General features: G+C 36.3%; 5 protein-coding genes across 5 annotated transcripts in view; 1 reads left to right on the top strand and 4 right to left on the bottom strand.

Moving 5' to 3' along the window:
• Positions 1-253: 253 nt before the first annotated feature.
• On the bottom strand, positions 254-1,245 carry LOC21392290 (germin-like protein subfamily T member 2). Its single transcript, XM_010089442.2, has one exon. It carries the CDS (start codon positions 1,126-1,128, stop codon positions 454-456), a length of 675 nt encoding a protein of 224 aa, XP_010087744.1. The 5' UTR covers positions 1,129-1,245; the 3' UTR covers positions 254-453.
• Positions 1,246-2,583: 1,338 nt separating this feature from the next.
• LOC21392289 (5-formyltetrahydrofolate cyclo-ligase, mitochondrial) lies at positions 2,584-6,205 on the bottom strand. The gene is made up of 8 exons (XM_024167183.1): positions 5,913-6,205; positions 5,659-5,799; positions 4,144-4,311; positions 3,568-3,609; positions 3,431-3,476; positions 3,259-3,329; positions 3,025-3,151; positions 2,584-2,934 (listed from the first exon to the last, which is right to left on the bottom strand). The coding sequence occupies exons 1-8, from the start codon at positions 6,190-6,192 to the stop codon at positions 2,922-2,924; spliced, it is 888 nt and encodes a 295-aa protein (XP_024022951.1). The 5' UTR covers positions 6,193-6,205; the 3' UTR covers positions 2,584-2,921.
• A 2,818-nt stretch (positions 6,206-9,023) lies between these two features.
• On the top strand, positions 9,024-12,189 carry LOC21392287 (serine/threonine-protein phosphatase PP2A catalytic subunit). The gene is made up of 6 exons (XM_010089439.2): positions 9,024-9,575; positions 10,408-10,522; positions 10,919-11,027; positions 11,104-11,181; positions 11,299-11,490; positions 11,575-12,189. The coding sequence occupies exons 1-6, from the start codon at positions 9,320-9,322 to the stop codon at positions 11,746-11,748; spliced, it is 924 nt and encodes a 307-aa protein (XP_010087741.1). The 5' UTR covers positions 9,024-9,319; the 3' UTR covers positions 11,749-12,189.
• Positions 12,190-12,783: 594 nt separating this feature from the next.
• On the bottom strand, positions 12,784-16,019 carry LOC21392286 (probable myosin-binding protein 5). Its single transcript, XM_010089438.2, has 2 exons — positions 14,905-16,019; positions 12,784-13,822 (listed from the first exon to the last, which is right to left on the bottom strand). Exons 1-2 carry the CDS (start codon positions 15,653-15,655, stop codon positions 12,891-12,893), a joined length of 1,683 nt encoding a protein of 560 aa, XP_010087740.1. The 5' UTR covers positions 15,656-16,019; the 3' UTR covers positions 12,784-12,890.
• Positions 16,020-16,915: 896 nt separating this feature from the next.
• Positions 16,916-20,028, bottom strand: part of LOC21392285 (polynucleotide 5'-hydroxyl-kinase NOL9) — a 3,866-nt gene continuing 753 nt past the window's right edge. The window contains exons 2-9 of the mRNA XM_010089437.2: positions 19,855-19,952; positions 19,696-19,729; positions 19,399-19,568; positions 19,096-19,279; positions 18,722-18,902; positions 18,396-18,495; positions 17,634-17,761; positions 16,916-17,239 (exon numbers count right to left, since the gene is read on the bottom strand). Of these exons, the coding sequence (XP_010087739.1) occupies positions 17,186-17,239; positions 17,634-17,761; positions 18,396-18,495; positions 18,722-18,902; positions 19,096-19,279; positions 19,399-19,568; positions 19,696-19,729; positions 19,855-19,952 (949 nt within the window). The 3' untranslated portion in view covers positions 16,916-17,185. The remainder of the gene's footprint in view (positions 17,240-17,633; positions 17,762-18,395; positions 18,496-18,721; positions 18,903-19,095; positions 19,280-19,398; positions 19,569-19,695; positions 19,730-19,854; positions 19,953-20,028) is intronic.

Here is a 20,028-nt window from a genome sequence, read left to right as displayed (position 1 = left end):
ATGTAAGGCTTCAAATAATCCTTCACAAAAGATTTTATGTGCAATTTTTAGTGTTCTATGTAGTGTCTAATCAAACATATTATATCATGTCATTTAAAAAATTTTCAATTTCTTTTATTCTTTCGTGCTTCAAAACCTTAATCCATTAATTGATTAAACACAATTTGAAATATCCAAATTGGAGATAGGGTTCTGAATTCAGCAGAAAAAAAAAAAGAAAGAAAGAAAGAAAAAAAAAAAAAGAAGACTCAAGTCAAAAGTGAAGTAGTTTGTATGTATTTCATTTTATTCAATAATGAACACTATAGAGGGATGACTGACAGAGGAAAAGATGAGATGCATAGAATAAAAACAGAAGAACTTGGGCAGAAACAATTCGAAGAATAATACAAAAAAAAAAAAAAAAAAAAGTTTTTAAAACAAAGGGAAATCTTGATGATCAAAACGTAAAAATCAAGCACCAAACTTGGATTTGATGGTGTTGACTATGTCATCCTCCACTTGGAAGGCCTTGGTCAACACTTGATTAGGAACTTGTGGTTTTGAAGCAAAGAGAGTTGTGGCGGCCAAAGCCGCGCCGGGCAAGTGACTGTTGAAGGCAGTGAAGGCAAGGGCATTTCCTTCTCCAACATTCTGTTGGAAGTGGACTAGTCCCCGAGGAACGACAAACATCTGCCCAGCAGTCAAAACCTTGGAGTAGAAAACATTGTTCGTCGTCACGAACCCCACGAGGAGCTTCCCTGTGATCACCACCCCGGTCTCGGATGCGCGAGGGTGTGAGTGGGGAGGGTTCAGACCGCCGGGGGCAAAGTCAACTCGGTTCATCGAGATCCCTTGCGTGTTGAGACCCGGGAAAGCAAGGACGTTCCCAGGGGTCAAACTGGAGCCAAAGGCATTTTTTGTGTTCCCTTGTTTGCTTAGTCCATCAAAGAAGAAGTCTTCTGAAGTGACTGCCGAGACGGGTTTGCAAGGAAAGCCATTAGTGGATGGAGTGGCGGTTAGATCCGCCACACAAAAGTCCTGTAACGGATCGGGGTCGGATGAGTGAGAAGGAAACGGAATGAGCAGTAAGAGTAGCAGGCAAAATACAAGGTTATAGGCTGAGCCTGAGCTTGATGAGCTAACCATGTCTGCTAAGAGTTTTTCTTTGCTTTCAGAAACTAATTCTGGTAGTTTAGCAAGTTAAAAAGACTTGTATTTATAGTCGTCTTTTTCTCATGCTGAACTTTTCTTTACACGGTTTTAAGGATTCCTAGAAAGTTAGAACAACAACGAGAGATAACAGAGACATTTTTGATTTGTTTGATCGATAATAATGTGAACATGATAGGAGTTTATTATTAATTGTCATAGTAGAAAAGTCCTTTCGTGGAAATTGGTAGTGGTTTAGTTGGCTTTTGACAACATCTTGCACTAAAATGACATCTCAACTGCTAACAGACCTTGACAACATTTGTCATTGACATGGTCAAGAGCTCATAAATCGTGGGAACGTATTCCATTGGACAGTAATGCTGCATTTTCCTTCTAGTTGACATGTTCAACGACATAGCTTTCTGATTTCTCTCTTTTTTCTCCTTGGCTAGTGCCTAGTGTTACAACAACCACTTGACGCCATTGTGCTAACAGGCGCAATGGTTAGGGTGCTCGTCCCTTTGCCAAAATCTCTCGCTATGGTAGTCAAGCGTGTTGGTCGATTCCAAGTATCCTGCGATTCGGTGGAATGCCGCTCTCTTCTTTCTGAAACTTAAAAAAAAAAAAAAAAAAAAAAACCAAACCCGCATGTTTGATGACCAAGAAAGCAAATGAATTTGAGAGTTGAGACGCAAACTGTAAATTTGACGAGGTAATTTAGGAAGTTCTTAGAAGTTACATTACATATGCCCTCACCTCATAAAGAGGAAATTTTATCAACGACCAAGTTGTATTGGGGACTATGAAATCAGCAACTAACAAGCAACGTCTGGGGAAAACCCATTACTAATCCTGGATAACGTAGAAAACCATATGCAGATAACTATAATACATCATGTAAATACTATAACACTTGGGATTTCATATTTATTATATTGTGTCACTGGTGAATTCCCATTTGTTTATTGTTGGGTTTGACCCTTTCGATTGCTTAAGAGGCAAAAGAAAGGACTGAATATTATTAGGCGTGAAATAGAGGTGAGAAACTCCAACAAAGTGAGAGAACAGAATATGGGGAAGCTTAGGCCTTCTTTGGTAGGACTCGGTACAATATGCAAGGGAAGGAAATTACCATCTTGTCCTTACGTGGTCCGCTTTTCTTCAATAACGACTAACGAGAAGTAATAAAAAAATTTGACACCATAGTTTGATTAAATGGATGAGTTCCATCCATGAATTCCTCCAAATTGGAAGGAATCAAAATTGAGGTTCTTTGAAGGATTTTGAATCGTTCACCCGAACCAAACCATTCCCTCTTCTCGTCCTTCCTACCAAATAACCGTACATTCTGAAATCCTTCCAATAATCCCCATATCGATTCCTTCCTACCAAATAAGCTCTTAAAGATGAAAAACAACTCTGCACAAAGGATCGACACTTAGGCCACAATCTTGAAAATTGAAATAGTCTAGTTAGAGCAACTTCACACAAAGAATTGATGTTTCAAAGGAAATTGCATTTCTTGAAATTGTAGAGTTTTAGTATTTTCGTAAATCTGTAACATAGCATTCCTGATCAGTCTATATAGCTAATTAGTCATATCACGTACAACCTTGTGGAGGTTCATCTTGGCCTTTCAACTATATATAGCTATTGGCTAATTAATCATAAATCCCCTGCGTCTCACTCAAGCATATTGGGATCATATGTTATCCGCATATCGGTGTTACCAATGACCAAAGCTCCCATCAAAGGGAAGTATTCAGGTTGATTTGTCAGGTCCAATTTCAAATCCTCATTCTGCAATTGAATTACACCAAAACGAAGAGAAAGTAAAAAGGCCAAAACCATTAGAACAATAATGTGGAGGAGAATTTACTTAGGAGATACCTTTCTAAGGCAGCTGATCTTATGGGAATCACGCCAGCGGCAGACACAAGAGCATCCACTGGAACGTCATTTGGAGTGATTGGTATAACTTCCTCATCCATTATCTGTGTGGAATACGAGAGCGCAACTGCAACGATGTAACACAAGTTTTCCAGTAAAGTACCAAAATTATCATGTAAGAATCACTTTCATGCCTAAAACACGTATTGACGTGGGAGAGCTCATGGCACGTACCAAGGAGGGGCTGCTCCCAATTTCTTGCTTTTGCTAGCTCTTGGTAGTTTCTAATGAAGGTGTCGTAATAGCTGCATGATTTTAACCGGCATTGTTGTTAGTGATGCGAAACAATTTGTATAACTTGAGATACTATGAGAAATATTATGTGGAAAAAGATCCATAACCATACCCTCCACCACGACCTAAGCGTCTTCCAGTTCTGTCAAACGCTAGCCCTAGAAGTAAAAATAAGAGCAAATACAGTTAATTAGTACTGTAATTTAGGCTACTACATGAATGATTAAGTAAATAAGAAAAAGATTATACCAGGTAAGAGGAACAAATCAACGGGTTCATTTGCCTGCATGACTGCATTGAAAGAGTTTCTTCATCAATATTAAACCAACTCTGCAGCACATATGCAATAAGCCAATGCTACAGTTTCATTTTTTGTTCACAGTCTTCTCTTAGTCTCTGATAAATCATATGAAAAGCTTATAGAAGATCACTTTCTTTGTTATTTGGATTCATCTTCCTGTATTGAAATCTTTTGAAAACAAGGGACCTAAGAGAGAACACGTTTGAAGGATGAGTTTTCAAATTCTGGATTCAAGTACAGCTCTAAGATTCTTTGTAATAGTCGAAAATAACAAAAACATCTTCCAATCTCCGCATTTTTTTCTTTCACAGCCAAAAGTGTGTTTTGCACTTTAAGTTTCAGATCCGATAGTCCATATTCAAGTACTTCCACATATTGTTACCAAACAGGTATCTGAGATTACAAAAGCTATGGAATCCAAACCAGCATAAAGGTCTGATTTTCAAATACTTACTATTATCCAATACTAAACAAAAACGCGCCATACATTTTTCACTAGAATAACAAAGCAAGTTTAAGAATACCATCTTCACGTTCATTTCCATCAGCATCCACTGGAGCGGGTTCCAAAATATCCATCGAATTTGCGACGAGATCATCAATGCGTGAGATGTGTAGCATTCTCATGTGACTGTTCTTGTCCTCCACCCTTGGAACAAAAAGCTTCTTCTTCCTCACTTCCACGTTACCATCTTCAAACATATTAACACGATAGTTCAAAACCAAAACACAAGACAAGTAAGCACTTTGCTGAAAATAATAGCATTGGATTTGTCTTAAAAACCGTCCTACACTATGACATTTTGAAGTATGGGGTGTAACATGACATTTATTCTATACAACAATGACTTTAAAATGTATAATATTGGTCTAGCTTTTGTCTACCGAACTGCAATATAGATATAGAAGGGAGAAATATAACATAACATTTGTTCTATGTGATACTGACTTAAGAAAGGAGTAACAATGGTTTAGATGACTAATTTCTTGTGTTAAACATGCTCAACATAAGTGCTACATGAAAATGAAATAAATGTTATGTTATACTTCTCACTTCTATATGTCTCATGGCAGGACTGGCAAGACTATAAACACGACTGAGAAAATCATGTTATATAGAATAAATATCGTATTACACCTCCTATTTCAATGCGTTACATGTAGGACCGGAGTTTTTTTTTTTGAACTTGGGGGTGAGGGATTCAAACTCTTTGCGTAATAACATTACTCTTTCTAACGGAAAAAAAAATTAACAATTTGGAAACAATCCAAAACAAGCCAAAACCAAAACCAAAACATATTAACACGATAGTTCAAAACCAAAACACACGACAAGTAAGCACTTTGCTGAAAATAATAGCATTGGATTTGTCTTAAAAACCGTCCTACACTATAACATTTTGAAGTAGGGCGTGTAACATGACATTTATTCTATACAACAATGACTTTAAAAGGTATAATATTGGTCTAGCTTTTGTCTACCGAACTGCAATATAGATATAGAAGGGAGAAATATAACATAACATTTGTTCTATGTGATACTGACTTAAGAAAGGAGGTTTAGATGACTAATTTCTTGTGTTAAACATGCTCAACATAAGTGCTACAAGAAAATGAAATAAATGTTATGTTATACTTCTCACTTCTATATGTCTCATGGCAGGACCGGCAGGACTATAAACAAGACCGAGAAAATCATGTTATATAGAATAAATATCGTATTACACCTCCTATTTCATGTTATGTTATACTTCTCACTTCTATATGTCTCATGGCAGGACCGGCAGGACTATAAACAAGACCGAGAAAATCATGTTATATAGAATAAATATCGTATTACACCTCCTATTTCAATGCGTTACATGTAGGACCGGGGGTTTTTTTTTTTTTTTTTTTTTTGAACTTGGGGGCGAGGGATTCAAACTCTTTGCGTAATAACATTACTCTTTCTAACGAAAAAAAAAAATATAACAATTTGGAAACAATCCAAAACAAGCCAAGATCAAATCCTGTACTAACTTTACCAAAGAAGAACAAACCTTTGTCTAGATTTTCCGAAATCTGGGACAACACTTTAGAAGTATCAACTTCAAGCAAAGCACTGCAACTTATATAAGCACACAATCTCAGAGAAGACTTAAACCATGAAGCATCCAATACTAAATCCTGAATCGCATTATCTGATAATTCAAAGGAAAAAAAAAAAAGACCCATTTCAGTATTCTGTAAATTGAACAAAAAAGGTATGTGTGTGTGCGTGTGTGTGTGTGTGTGTGTTAAATAATGGGTTTGCCTTCGTAGGATCGAATAGAGGGTTCCATGGCTTTGAGGGCCTTGCGGACTCTGGATCTGACGAGCTTCTTCTGCTTGAAAATGGCGTCCAGTTCTTGATTGGTGTCGTTTTTGGTGTTGGTCATGGTTGCGATGGGACGTGAAACGACGGAGGAAGGTTGTCGTCGGAGAAAGGAAGGAGAGAAGGGGAGAGAGTTGGAGGAGAGTGATGATGGTGAAGAAGTGAAAGGAAGAGGCTTTGTCATCAGAGCCACCACCAACTCCCTCAAATGCCTCCTCATACTTTGCACGCAGTGTCTCTTACAATTCTTTAATTTAATTTATTTAATTTATTTATTATTATTATTATTTTGCTAATACTATTTTCTCAAAGCATTTGCTTCATTTTTTCCCCTTAATTCAAGGAGTAAGAAAGATTTTTAGATCCTTCAAAAAAAAAAAAAGGGAGAAAATACTCTTTTCAAGTGCACAAATCTTAATTTTTATCACTTATTCTTAATTAATATCTTTTTAGTCAATTAATTATATTAGTCAAAAGAGTATTAATCAAAATGTAAAAATTTAAGACTAATACGCTTTTAAGAGTAAATTCAATAATTCTCTAAAAAGAAAAAAAATATTTTTAGAAATCATTTGTCCTTTTTTTTTTCTATGTGTTGTGATTTTTTTTTAGTGTTAAGTTGTGTTTTCAATCCATATATTTGTTATTTAACAGTGTTTTATATGGTATTGGTTCCTGGATCTCTCGATTTTGGTAGATTGAATTTTTCCTATTAATTGTAGATGTTTTATTTTATTTCATTTAAAAAAAAGAATTATGTGCTCAATTGTTTGTGTATCTATAAGAGTATTGTTCACGTTTATTCTTTTTGAACGTCATTCATGTTTACTGGTAGAGGATTCTCTATAGTTCAAGACCATAAAGATCATTGTTGGCATTTTTAGTTCGTTAATTTGAAACATTTTCCCTTTTTTTAAACAAAAAGTGAGGATTTCAAATTCAGTTTGAAATATATTTTGATTGTGTTTTCTTTGTTAGAGATAAAATATGTCTTTTTTTTTTTTTTTTTGCTAGAAAGTAGAATTATAAGTCCACTTTTTTCAAACCTCATTGTTCTTGAATAGAGGTGAAAGTTCAGGTCGCTCACCCGGACTTGACAGCTTGAATGGGAATTTCGGGCCAGGTCGACCAGGACTGTTATTTTCACTGGGCTGAGCTAAAAAGAGGAGTGTTGCCAGGTCTAGCCTTAAAACCCGAAGGGCCTAGGGTCAAACCGTAATTTATAAGGTATTTTTTAAGAATTTTTTTTAATAAAGACGTGTTTGGGCCGGCTAAATAAGGTTTCGGGCTCAAAACCTCAACCCCGTTTGGGAGCTTAGGCCAACCAGACCGGCTTGAACATTTAAGTAGGTCAGGATCATGCCAACAGTATCGAGCCTCTAACTGGCACCTCTAATCTTATTTCTTACGAGTTGTGACCGTTAATTAACAATGTACACTAGTTATATTTTATGCATTGTTTTCTGTGTCTTTCTCTTTTTTTTTACAGTAATTATTTTTTATTTTAAAGTTTTAGTTTAATTTTTTAAAATAATAGTAACATGGATGTAAGTTATTATCAAATTTTTTTAATTATATAACATAATTAAAAGTTGAAAATTAATGTCATTTTTCTTGATGAATTTAGTTGTATAAGTAATTGAAAAATATTTAAATTACCGCATCCCTAAAAAAAATGATAAAGGAAACGAAGCACTAGCTTTTTCCTACGTTTTTTTAATTGTTTAAAATAAATATGTCCCCTATTGTCGATAAATTTTATTTTCCTTCTAAGTACAAACGACATGATTAGCAAAAAAAAGTACAAACGAACATGTCCTTTTCCTACTTAAACGAAATCATTTCTTATAAGAAGAATAAACAAAAGTGGTTTATTTTATAGAATAAATCTACCAATAAACGACATGTAGTTAGTTTGCGTAGACGACACCATACTCTATGTAACAAACTTAGAGGTTGTTATTTTGCGAGGCTGAAATTATAATTTTATTTAAGTTTACGTTCTTTTATAAAATTTGAGTTTAAATTTGAGTTTGAACTCTAGTTTGAGGTTAAATTTGAGTTCAAGTTTCCCTTCAACTCGAGTTTATAAACTCGAACTCAAGTTAATGAATAATATTTTTTTTTATTTTTAAAAATGTCATAACTTTTTCGTTTTAATTCTGATTGAGATGATTTTTTTCTATGCATTCACAACGACAAGACGAATAAAACCCCATGTGCACATCTAAACCCAAATTCAAGTTACAGCTTCAACTCAAGTTATAACTCAAACTCAACTTAAGATCATCACTGAAGTCACCCTAACTCAAAAATGTAAAAAAAACAACCCCTTAAACTTTCAAACGACATTTCGTTTGCTTACTTAGACGATATCAAACTCTAACCGACAAACACATATCGTGTAGAATAGAATAGAAGACGGATGTTTCTAAAGAGAAACGCCGAAACGCAACGTAAACTGGTTTAACTCACAAACGATATGCCGTTTCTTGCACTGGAAATTTACAAAAAGTATATGAAGAAGACAACATTTACAAATCACAGCCCCTTTTATTTTATTTTATTTTTTCTTTAAAGTCCTATTTACAGGATAAAACAAGATAAACAACAAGCCCCAGTATTTTTTTTTAATTGCGACGGTTTTTTTTGCTCAATTAAAATAAACATTTCAATGTAGATTTTACAAAAATGCCAACATAGATTTGATAAATTATTTATCGTTATAAACAAAACAATTAACTTTTAATTGCAGATGCATTTTTTAATTGGCCTACAAATTTAACAAACACCCAAAAAACACACATATATTTCTGAGACGATCAATACAGCGCATTTGCCCAAAAAAAAAAAGAAGCTATTTCCATTATCGTCTTATTAATTTCCAATTAAAAAAATCCATTTCAAAATTGAAAGTTAACCATTTATTAATAAATTATAATTTCATTGGGATACAAATACAAAATTCCAAAGCGCATAGGACAAGAACGTGAATACACAAAACATAAGGGACCAATTCGTGTAAGATCTCCATTCTGATAACAAATGTGCCTCTCTCTCTCTCTCTCTCTCTCTCTCTCTCTATCTCTCACCTGTAACAAAAACTTAAGAGCTTCTTCAGAGTCCCCAAAAACCAAACCCACTCTCACTCCTTCCTCCCCTCTCTCTCTCTCTCCTCTTTATCTCGCCTCAAAACCACCGAAACCTAACCCTAATCTCCTTCCTCACCTCCTCTCCGGCGACTATGACCTGAACCTCAGCCCCGCCGGCGAGTCCATCTGTACGGATCGAGAGAAACGAGCGAGGAGAGAAACAGAGCAGAGAGAGAGAGAGAAAAAGGCCGCGCGATGCCGCCGTCGCATTCCGATCTGGACCGCCAGATCGAGCACCTGATGCAGTGCAAGCCGCTGCCAGAGGCGGAGGTGAAGACGCTGTGCGAGCAGGCGAGGGCGATCCTCGTCGAGGAGTGGAATGTGCAGCCGGTGAAGTGCCCCGTCACCGTCTGCGGCGACATCCATGGACAGTTCCACGATCTCGTCGAGCTCTTCCGGATCGGCGGCAGCGCTCCCGATACCAATTACCTCTTCATGGGTGACTACGTAGGTCAGTCTTGATCGATTCGCTTTTCTCGGGAATCTAAACTTTCTTTTTGCTCGGATTTTGTGTAATTTCTCTGACGGTGTAGAGATTTTTGGGGAAATGCGATCTGTCGAAGCCTGATTAGCTTCTGGATATGAGAAATTCAGTGATTTTAGAACTTGGTAATAGTCTTATTTTGGGGCACAATTTTGGTATGATAACCATGAATAGCTGTAGTAGTGTAGTTTTGAAATGTTGCTTTTACAAGTACGAATTTAGATATTATTGCCAAAGAAGCTGGAAGAAACTAGCTCTCATTGCGGTTAGGTCGCAACTAGACCATTGAATCCTACTACTGTGTTCTAATTTTGGTATAGATGCTACGGAAAGCCTCTTTGTCGTTTTGATGATGAATTCTCTCTGTGCATTTGCTTGTGTTGTTAAAATTTGACTTTCATCTCAAGTCAACTAGATAAGTTTCATCATGGGGATTCTTTTTTATGTTTCCATTCAAGGGAAATGAATATGATATTCTAATAGCGGGAACTGAGTAGACGGACCAAGCTTGGATCAAAGTTGTTTGGTTTATGGGTTGCCATTTTGGTTACTCTGGTTCTCGAGAGGTATGAGGTGTGATTAAAAAAGATAAATAACAGCCAAAATCCAAAATCAAACTGCTGTTGCAACTAAGAGAATACTTTTATCCATGGGAAGGGCTGTAACTTAAACTTATGGATGTGTCTATTACTCTGAACTTGTGAAGCGTCGACTCTCATTTAATTAATCTCTTGATGCAATTTTTTGAATGTATTAATAAGTTCTCAACAATTGCTATATGTATTGTTAACTAATGCAGATCGAGGATACTATTCAGTGGAGACTGTCTCGCTTCTAGTAGCTCTGAAAGTACGTTATAGAGATAGAATCACAATTCTGAGAGGAAATCATGAAAGTCGGCAAATAACTCAAGTGTAAGACTAGCATTTCCAAGTTCAATAACTTTATCTAATCTCTACCTTCACTTTTGTTATTTGTCCTTTGAGTATCTTTGAAGAATAAACCCACCCCTTTTTGCTCATTATGGTGACACTTATGGGCCGTTTGGTTCATGGGTTTAAACCAGATGGTTTGAACCAAAATCAAAATTTTTGTGAGAAAAAACCACTCTAGCAGAACCATTTGAACCGGAGTTTGAACCACCCCTTTACCAAACATGTCATTAATTTCCTAAGTGGTGATTGATCATGATTAGTGTGTGGAATAACTATTTAGAGAGATCTGTTTGCTTTTCGCGTGAAAGTGAGTGTTGATCTGAAACGTACAACAGTAATCAAGAGAAATTTACTCTGTTTTTTTCATGCTTTCAGGTATGGTTTTTATGATGAGTGTTTAAGGAAATATGGAAATGCTAATGTCTGGAAGTACTTCACTGACCTTTTTGATTATCTGCCCCTTACAGCCTTGATTGAGAGTCAGGTTTGTTTTCTTTGGTTTTTTCCCTCAATATTGTTCTTTGATTGCATTTGACAAAGCATTGGGATTTTCCGTGTAGATCTTCTGCTTGCATGGTGGACTCTCTCCCTCTTTAGACACTTTAGACAACATTCGTGCTCTGGACAGGATACAGGAGGTAAACAAATAGTTCTAGTTGTACATAAGGAAAATTTACTGGTCTTAGTTCATTAAGTAAACTTTCTTTAATGTCCGAATGCTGTCTTGTAACTTTTTTTCCCCGTTGATGGAGTAGGTTCCTCATGAGGGCCCAATGTGCGACCTTCTGTGGTCTGACCCGGATGATCGATGCGGCTGGGGAATATCTCCTCGGGGTGCTGGATACACATTTGGGCAGGACATTGCTGCGCAGTTCAACCACACTAATGGGCTCACTCTAATATCTAGGGCTCACCAGCTTGTTATGGAAGGCTATAATTGGTGTCAGGTTAGTGAATGTGAGGCAAAATCGTATCTTCCTTTTCGTGCTTTTGGAGTGTATTTATGTTGAAATTTGTTGAATTATTTGTAGGAAAAGAATGTGGTGACAGTGTTTAGTGCTCCGAATTACTGCTACCGATGTGGAAATATGGCTGCAATTCTTGAGATTGGAGAGAATATGGAGCAGAATTTCCTTCAGTTCGATCCAGCACCCCGTCAGGTTGAGCCTGATACGACTCGCAGAACACCCGACTATTTTTTGTAATTCCCTTCACATTAACTTTCCGAGCATTGGCAATTTTTGTTTTGTTGTGTCGTGTTTTTGTAGATTTGTCTCGCAGGAAAAAAAAAAAAAGGAGTTTTGGTGTTTAATTCAGGAAAAAAGAAAACAGCAAAAACGTTTGCATCATTATTATGTTGGTTAATATTGTTCCGTTGTCAAGTTCAGATGAGTTTATAGAATTTACCGTTATAGTTCATAGGCGCTTCTTTGTCTTGTATTAGAAAGCTCACGAAGACAAGAATAACAATTTATCTTTCACATTAGTTGCATTCTTTATGAAACAATAGTTTCTATTTACTAGCGATTCTGAGCTTTACAACTTTGAGAAATGAACAATGGAACATCTGAAACGTCAATTATTTCATATGTATTCTCTTCAAATTAGTGATGTGTTTCTACGTTTGCCCATCTCCTTCGGAAATGTCAAGTTCTTGGGATTTATTTAAGCCACCATGTCCGATGTTATATTGTTATTTTACTTGAAACAAGGTCATTTACTCCATTCCCCAGACGTGTTTATTGTTGTTAAACATTGTTACAATTGGTAACAATCATTACAACCCTCTAAATCCCTTGCAGGTTTTGGAATTTGGTATTTTCTAGGCCGAAATTACACTTTACGAGGTTTTGAAAGTAAAAAAATTGACCACAAACCTGGCATGCTGCTTTGTCTTCCCAGTTAATATTTGTCCCCCCTCTACATTTATATGTTAAAATCATAATCATGAACAGGGTATAAAGCCCAACACATTGAATTTAGTTAGCAGCAAGAAACTGTCCTCCTTTTGGTGAATGAATATATGCAAATATAAAATCCACACAAAAAGAAAGCAAATGCATCACAGACCGTAGCTGTAAAGGGACCATTCTCAACCCTTAAAAAGAAACACCATTGAAACCAACCTATAACTTTCTTATCCATTAACAAGAAATAGCTGTACAAGTAGCTCTATCGTTTGGTATCACCTGTAAGTGAATGAGACACCCATCTTCCACCACTTTCCAATTTATGGGGAGCTAGTTTCTGTCAGCATCATTTGACAGATATATTAGAATTTTGGAATTTATCGCTTTTATATGCCATTTCCGCTATAGAAATCAACCACAAACAAAATTCAGTAATTTTATGTATGTTGCATGTCTGTAAATGTGTGTCCATGTTTGTTACCTGTCTCGTTGTCTATGCCATTTTCACATACGTTATCTTTCTTGTCCAGCTTTTTCCTGCCAAGAAAATTGGTTTTCTCCTCTTTAAAATCTTTCAAAGATTCACCACTGATTTCCTCTTCTTCATTCTCCAATGGTGGTGGAACAGACTCGTCAAAATTGTGCTCGATTTCCCCGTTAGCCTCTCCTTCGTCGAAGCTCAAAGGGGAGCTGCCTATTTCAGTTCTTCCGCTCTCAGATGAGTAGTATGAATGTGTTTTAGGCTCTCGGTCATCATTATCACCATTCTCCTCTTGGTATGCAGTGAAGCCCTCTTCCTTCAAGCACCCGTATTTCTCTCTATAAGCCTCAAGCTCCGCCTCTAAAGCCTTGATATCCTCCTCTCTCTTCATGAGCAATTCGTTTGTTTCTTGTAGAGCCTCTTGGTCATACTCTAACTGTTCTTCCATCATTCTCTGGTACTGCAAAGCCTCCATTTGAACGGCTGCTTTATCCGCCTGCAACCGCGTTATCATGGCCATTGCGTTGTTTGCAGCCACCGCTGACGCACTCCTCTCCTCGTCGAGCTCCATGTACAAGGCCATCAGTGACTTCCTGTCGAACCGGACTTGCCTCTTCAAGCCATGCAAAATGGAGTCTGTATCTGTGTCGTTTGTACTCGTTTGAACATTAATCCCTTCCATGGACTCTGAGGCAAACTCTGTCTTCTCTAGTGGCGATTTCCTTGAGACCCTCATGCCAAGCCTTGGACTGTTTGAAGCTGAATCTGTGAGTGGGATTCCGAAAAACTTGTTTCCTCTAACGAAACTTGGGGTCTTGTTTGCTTCATCGTTCAATTCATCAGCTTCAGTTAGTAATGGCACCATAGCAGCTTTGACATCTTCCCTCACTGGTCCACAAAATCCATGTTTTACATTAATATGAATGGTTGAAAAGGATCATAAAAATTCATACAAATCATGCAAGGAAAAAAATAAATCATAAATAAGAAAGCTAGATATACATATTAGGAAAAATTACATTGACGGTTCTTTGGTTTTTGTCCATATTATACTGACAGAACCCCAAGAAAATTAGACTTGTACCCTTTCTTATAAAATTGAATTAAGAAGACAAATTTGCTCTTTACCTAGTGGAATGTTGGATCCCAAAATAATTAACCTTTGAATTTCAAAATTAAGATCAACAATTTAGTTTAACTTTAGGTCCCTTCACACATCAAATGAACAAAGGATATTTCTACTTAAATTTCAATTCATGAAATTTTTGTCTTAATTTTTTTTTTTTTTTTTTGGTTCGAGACCGATGAGACTATTTCTAAGTTTTATTAGTCCAAACATTCGGAAGTATTACAAGTGTGATTGAAACTTGGAATATTTGATTCAAATCAATTTTTTTACCACACTAATTAACAAAAAAAAATTGTCCTCGCTTTCTCTTTTTCATATGTTAACTCAAAAGTACAGAATTCTAAGAAAATTGTACAAAACTAAAAATATGAGTTAAGAGGTCATATTTTCTAGTCTCAGTCCGAATTGTGAACCAAATGGGACCTAAATATTAAGAGGAAAAAAATATTTTGCAAAATGAAATAATGAGAGTTCTACGTAAAGAAAATATCCTACAAGTAGAGATTACATAGTATCATTTCGAAGTGTTAAAAATTGAGAAAATTGGTGAAACTTATCTTTTAAATGCATTGTTCTAAATTTTATCCTTTACTTTTTATTAATATCCTTTTAACTAATATAATTTTTTTTTACTAAAGAGTATTGATCAATTATAAAGATAAAAATCTAAGACTCTTACTTTTTAAGGGTACTTATCTCCATTTCTGGTGAAAATTGTAGTTAGTTTTGTTTTTTTTATTACATTTTTAAAACAATATTAATTGAAATATGAATAGAATATTAGAAGGCTCGCAGGAATAAACAATACAACAAAAGGAAACAGAAAGAAAGGAAAACTCACACTTCTCAGAAGTAACAGCCTGCGACGAACCATTCTCAAACTCAGGAAGAAGCTCAGCCTCATTCTCGGGCATAAGCTTACGCTCACCACTACTTCTGAGCCTCGAGAACATCGCCCGAGGCGACGGCGCCGGAGCCTGCGAGAACAACAGAGAGCCGCCGTAATATTGTCTTCCCTTGCCAATATTATTGTTATTCAACGCCGCCGCCTTCTTCGTCTTCAGCGCCTCCCCGCAGCACGAACACCGCAGACCACCGGCCTTAATTTCCTCGAAACCCAAACCGAGCTGAATCCTGTGGCGAATAACGTCATGATTATCATCATGATCATCGTTCTCCTCCAGGTCCTTCTGCAGAATCCCGACGAGGGACTTGTAGGTGTCGCATTCGGAGTCGGCCTTGTCGGCGGCGAAGGAGAGGAGACAGACCTCGCACATCCTTCTTATGTCGGCGATCTTCTTGTGGTTGTGGCAGAATGCCAGCGACGAGACCTCCTTCTTGTGGGCCTCGCAGACCGAGTCGTTGAAGTAGAAGTCTCGGCTGCGGTGCACAAGGACGTGGTCGATTCTGGTACAGAACAGGCACGGGGTCTGTAGGCCGAAGAATCTGGCGAACTCGTTGGCAATGAACGCTAGAAATCCGTCGATGAAGAGGAGGATTATGAGTATCCATTCCAGAACGGCGTAGAGCAGGAAGTGGGGGAACTTGCCCACCTCCTGTTCGACGAAACGACTGAAAGTACGTTTCGCCATTTTTTCGGGCTCTTTTTTGTTGGGATTTGGGATTGTTATACTGGTTCGGGAAATGGGTTGTTGAGGATATTGAAGAGAAAGAAGATCATGATCATGATTTAGATGATCATGATCTTTTTTTCTCTAATGGTAACGTGGTGTTTCTGAAAGGAGGAAGAAGAAGAGGGGAAAAAGGGAGGAGAAATGGTTGGTTTCGGGGGGTCAAAAGTTGAAGGTTCTTTTGGGAGGAATTTTTGGGTGGTGGGATTTTGGTATTGCTATTCATGGAAAATTTTGAGGCTGATGATCTGGGAATGGAGGCTAACCAACTTGCATGTAACCTGAAATAACGGTCTGCCATGCAGTTTACAACCAACTGGATAATGGGGGAAAACGCCATCGTTTTTGCAAGACAGTAATAATTTACTAGTTTTTGTATTCGGTAATATTTTAAACATTAGTTGATAAAAAGTAAACAAAATAGACTTTAAAACTAAAAAAAATTCGAAAATGGGAAAAAATAATTCCCCAAATAGAAGATTGTGTGTCTTTTTCTTTTTGTTTTAAGTTTATTTTGTTCAATATATAATATTATTTAAAATTATGTTCAATAAGTAATCTAAGTATTTAAAATTGCTACCTTTTTATTATCAAAGTAACAGGGGAAGAAATTAAATTTCAATGAAACATAGACCATAATTATGGAATGTTTTCTAATTAATTTATGCTGCTAGCCTGCTACTGAGACTTGGTATATGAATATGTGTATATTCTTTAGAAATCTTATCAAATATATATATATATATATATATATTCATATTCTTTAGAAAGTAGGAATAAATCTCAATTTCCTTTTATAGAAAGTTTATTCAAACTAACAGCTAGCAAGAGGGGTAAGAACTACTTTTATTCATGTTCACCATGCATTAATTATGATTTATATCGATCTTACAGGCTTCTATATAATATTGTGGTTTCATGTTCCAGCATTTCCATCTCTCTATGCACGGATTATTTTCGCGCTGGCAATGTGATCTACTGATGTAAGGAGAGGTTTTCCTTTGTACCTTAATATTTGTGCTGAATTTAGTGATAATTACTGACAAGAAATGAGAACTTTTATAAGCATAAAATGAAAAGACAGGAAATGCAATAGAATGGCTTAAAATGAAAAGACAGGAAAGGCTTCACATGAACATGCAGAAAACTTGCTTCAAAACCTGATGATGCTGAAACTGACTTTGTTCGGATCCAATGTATCGAATGCAAACCGAATGGGGCACTAAGTATTGAATTCTTCATTGAAGTGAAGTCTTTTTACAACCATAGTTTGCTCTATATAGTTTACTCGCTATTAAATATTAATTTCAAGTCCGGAAGAAAGATTATACAGTATAGGAACAATACGAACAGGTAAGCGGTAGCTGACACCGATTACATACTCTGTCCATCTTTTCTTGCGCAACCTTGAAACAGCTTTGGTTTTTGGCTAACTGTTATAAAGGAGTTAGTAGGAAATTTTCTTTGTCAACAAACAAGTGCTTATAAAAGCTAGCTTGTAGACAAAACATTTTTCGACATGTAAGGTGATACACAACCCTGAACCTGGAAATAAATAAATAAATAAGTTGATTTATATAAGAACTGCATAATGAACTTCTATGTCATAAACTAAACGAACAGAAAAGCACTTTAAGTTAGAGAATTTTTATTTTAACAGATAACTTAAAACAACTACAGCCAAGTCAACTGACAAAGATGTAACTATTTTGTGCATATAGAACAGCACAGATTCCTCTTAACAGTCTGCTCTTATGTTTATTAGTGTCTCTATACTGGCTCAAAGCTAGGAAAGTATATCGTATTGAGTATATGCATAAGTTAAACTACATTGTAACATTTTCCAACATATGGAGCGAGCAAGAGCCGACGTAGAATGCAAGGGATTCTTAAGCAAAGTAATGCATAAATGACAGGAAGGTATATTGCATATAGTTACCTGCAACAAACCAGTGGGAATTTGGATAAAACCCTGCAGAAATAAATCAACCTTTTCCAGAGTGCTCGGCGGAACCGGTGTAATGACGTATAGCAAACCTTTGAACGTGTCAACACCTCTCACAATCCCTGGTTTATAAAGACATCAAATAGAAGGACAGCATGAGATATTAGCTCAAAATGTGTTACCGTCATTGTTGAACAATGCTTCTACACCAGAAGCAAACAGATGAATACCGTCATTACTTAAAAAAGAACTTTTTCCGGCGGAGGAAGAATTTTATTTATTTAACTACAATCAGAATATCATCAATGTTGAAAAAAATTTCTGAGTAGGTTTTGGGATGAAGTGGGTTCAGAATATTATGCAGGGAGTCCCTAGAAGGTAAAATTGCTAGGAATAAATATAAAATGGGATGAGCTGACGAAACCTTCTGGTACATAAGCACGGTTGATGTCATTCTCTTACGCTAACATGGTAAAGTCTCCCCACAAACAATCACGAGAGCTCATGAGAAATATCTTTACAGTTACATATTATATTAAAAAAAGATTCCTGAAATTTAGGATTATCTAGCTGCATAACAAAATTACGGAATGTGATTTCTTGCTACCATTACATCTAAAATAGAAGAGTGGCTCTTAATTTCATTGAATACTCGGAACATGTAAACTCCAATATCCCATAAGATTGTGATAAATTAATAAAATAAACTGTGATAGAGCCAATTTATGCAGTGACATATTTACAGAAATAACCTACCAAGGCCAACACACCAAGGTGAATTTTCAGAGCCCTCAGAGCTAACTGCCAAGCCGACTATGGTTGCATTCAAACTGTAGAAGATCTCGGTACTTGGGATCTACAATAATATCATTAGCAACTTTTAACAGTTATTTCCTTGTTGCTGCTATATAAAAGTAAAAGCAAGATATTCAAACTATCACTCTTGAAAATATGGAATAAAACATAAAGATCTTATACTAATGAGAGACAAAATGTATATCACTAGTCGTAAAACGATGTGCCCCACATATATTTTTGGCAAAAACTCTCAGCAACACAATCTATCAACAAATAGAACCAACCTGGCAATAGAGATGTCTAATTGTGATGCTTGAAATTGGAACTTCATATGGAGGTTGAGACGTCAGTGCATGCGCAAGTTCTTTGATAGTAGTGATGTTCAGATTACTTGGAAAGCACTGCCTGAAATAAGCCATTATTCGCAAATCCCGCAAAAGGTGTGCATCCTTCCGAACCAGAAGCCTAGGACACAGAGAGATAACTTATTAAGAGACGAGAAAGAAAAGCCTGAAATTCCGAAACAGAAAAGAAGTAAATAAGTCCTACATGAGCAATGTTACAAGAACACAAAGTCAAAAACTACTAAATTAGCATATATGAATCTCTAACTAAGCTAACTCATTTATTAACATCTAATAAGAAAAGCTAAACTTACGATCTCTTAAAAGAATCCTCGTGAGCTGAACTAATCTCAATTAGATTAACCATCTCTTCATTACTGCCATCTAACCAGAACACGCCATCCGGTAGATTCTTACTCTTAGCAGATATGTTTATTTTAACAACATAGGTTGGAGCAATGTACTTCAACATATTCACCAATATGTCATAACCAACACCTGCACGCAAGATAAAGATGAAATGCAATATAGTCTCATCACGAACATATAAAACATCGAGTAAAACTTGTCATTTCGCTATCCAATAAGAAAGTCTCAAATAACTACGAGTATGATACCTTTCACCCATCCTGGAGTATTCACAACCAGAGGCAATTCAGTCTTATTGGGGATTTCAGTGTTATTGGATGTGCAGTACTCCTTTCTATAGTGATCGTACAGTGTAGATATAAAAGTCAAGTATGCAGTTGGGTCCCTTTTTGAGGAAACGTCGCCGAAGAAAAACGATCTAACAAAGAATATGGTTGTAATCAGAATCAAGATGTATTTTTTCAGTAACTTCAAACAACCACAGAAATTGCCTAGTTTTCCAAGTAAAACGCTATTAACTAGTAAAACGAATTAGTATTGTGTACCTCTCTGGTGTTTTGAGACAAGGAATTGTCAAATCTGTTTTTAAGAAAGAAAAACACAAATCATATCCATTAATAGAACAAAATCACCACCAACGCCAAAAGCATACAGATCAACACGCCCATTAATACTATTTATAAATCAGATCACAAAAAGTATACCAGAAGTTAGTTTGTCAACTACAGTGAAAGAGAGAAAACCAGGAGGAGTAAACTCAGGCTGACCAACATCTGTGTCCAAATAAGCCACTTTTTTGTACCTGCAAATAACATGAAAACGGTCTTTAAAAATAATAATAATAAAAAAAACAATAACATAAAAACGGATTAGGGAAA

This window comes from Morus notabilis, unplaced genomic scaffold (assembly GCF_000414095.1).
Source record: "Morus notabilis unplaced genomic scaffold, ASM41409v2 Scaffold1169, whole genome shotgun sequence".
In the NCBI taxonomy this organism is placed as follows: Eukaryota; Viridiplantae; Streptophyta; class Magnoliopsida; order Rosales; family Moraceae; genus Morus; species Morus notabilis.
This window is presented reverse-complemented; position numbering and strand designations above follow the sequence as displayed.